The sequence below is a fragment of the Notothenia coriiceps genome, unplaced genomic scaffold, assembly GCF_000735185.1.
Source record: "Notothenia coriiceps isolate Sejong01 unplaced genomic scaffold, NC01 NC01_scaffold00000339, whole genome shotgun sequence".
Lineage (NCBI taxonomy): Eukaryota > Metazoa > Chordata > Actinopteri > Perciformes > Nototheniidae > Notothenia > Notothenia coriiceps.
In genome coordinates this window covers 12824962-12826846 of record NW_011333040.1, presented here as the reverse complement: position 1 = coordinate 12826846, position 1885 = coordinate 12824962, and the positions used below count along the sequence as shown (strand labels likewise).

Below are 1885 nucleotides of genomic sequence, written 5' to 3'. Positions count from 1 at the left end.
GGGTCCAGTTGTGATAGACACGGTTCGCCACTGGGCAAACACAGTAGAAGTCTTTCCTGGTTCATGCATCTACTATAGGAAAAAGTATAGCTTTAAATCCTTCGTATTCCTCTTCTAGTTTGTTGCGGGGAAAGCAGAAGCTGATTTTTGGGCGTTTGCTCATTAAAAGACTCTGCCCTGGTCTGCAACAAGGTCCTGACATTCTGAGATCATAATGACTTTAGATTCTGGTGGTGTGTGGTGGTGTGTGATATTGACTCGACTTAGGTTGCTCTAATAACTTTCTCCGACCCCTCATTTTGTCCAATACCTCTGAAACTCAGTGCTATGGCAGAATATGACTGGCTTACTGTTGAAAGTGTGGAAAGAGTCTGCCTTCTCAAACCCTCCGTCTCCGCATCAGATAAATATACTCCCTCTTAAAGTTAATTTACAGCTCCTGTCCTTCAACCTGTCAGACTGGGTACATTTTTTAATCTTAGGAGGGGGGGGGGGAGTGCTCCGGTGTGATATTAAAATCTGATTGGTTCCTCTCATGCAGTATTCCTTAGAGGTAACAGAGAACCTAATCGAATGTTCCAGCAATTGTGATCCAAAATAGTAATGATTGTGGTATTTTTTGTCAACATTCTAACTTGATCAAAGAACCCTAAATATTGACCGTTAAATAGTATGAAAAACAAACTATATTTAAATGACTCCAGTTCAAAATCCCTTTTATAAGAAGAACATAAGTGAATGGCCATGGGTTACCTGAGTTCACCTCACAGGGATGTTAGAGTATGTCTAACACAATAGGACAGGAACCACTGATGTATTGGATGCCATGTGTTGACTATATTGCCTAACATAGTCATCAATGCAGGCAATTTGTATCAGTCCTTGAAGCACTGAGATGTAAGATTGCTGCGGCAACAACTCTAATCTATCTGAGATTAGATTTGTTGTGTTCAATTTTGTGCTGCGACGTTGTGGGAATAAGGTAGGTTATTTTGTAAAATGTCCTTTTGATTTGTAAATGAAGTGCTTTAAAATCAAATGAGTTTTTCCTGATTGAGTTCATTCTTGAGGGACATGCAATGTGTTCTGCGTTCAGAGTCTTCAAATATTTGAAATGTTCCCAGCTGTCTAAGTTTACTTAAATATCTTCCCAAACTCAACTCAAGAGTTTGGAGAAATATCCATCTGCTCTGCCTGCCAACATTTCTCTCTTTTATATCTCTCGTCACTTCTGTTTTCCTCCCATAACAGCTGTCTTTCTTCTAGCTTAGCGCTGACTGTTTTCTTTGATTCCCACAGGATTTGTCACTGTGAAGGTGACGAGGAGAGTCCTCTGATCACACCATGCCACTGCACGGGGAGCCTGCGCTTCGTCCACCAGTCCTGCCTGCAGCAGTGGATAAAGAGCTCCGACACGCGCTGCTGTGAGCTCTGTAAATATGAGTTCATCATGGAGACCAAGCTCAAACCGCTGCGCAAGGTAACATAGATTTTTGTCTACAGTCAATCATTACACGTTCATTATTTTAATAATAATAATAATAATTCCTTACATTTATTATAGCGCTTTTCCAGATGCTCAAAGCGCTTTACACATTACACATATCATACATGCAATATCTTTTTTATTTATTTTTTTTATTTTACTATACTTACTTGTTTGCCTGTCCTTGTTTGTCTACCCTCCCTCATACTGTAAAGCGTCTTTGAGTTGTGAAAAGCGCTATATAAATCAAATGCATTGTTATATTATTATTATTGCTATCCTGGCTCCAAAATGGTGGAATGAGCTCCCCATTGGCATCAGGACAGCAGAAAGCTTACACATCTTCCGGCGCAGACTGAAAACTCATCTCTTTCGACTCCACTTCGAGCGATAGAACTA

General features: G+C 40.2%; 1 protein-coding gene across 1 annotated transcript in view; it reads left to right on the top strand.

Moving 5' to 3' along the window:
- The window catches only part of marchf8 (membrane-associated ring finger (C3HC4) 8), a 115150-nt gene extending 113661 nt beyond the window's left edge, over positions 1 to 1489 (top strand). The window contains exon 6 of the mRNA XM_010777711.1: positions 1300 to 1489. Within this exon, the coding sequence (XP_010776013.1) occupies positions 1300 to 1489 (190 nt within the window). The remainder of the gene's footprint in view (positions 1 to 1299) is intronic.
- The last annotated feature ends 396 nt before the right edge of the window (positions 1490 to 1885 follow it).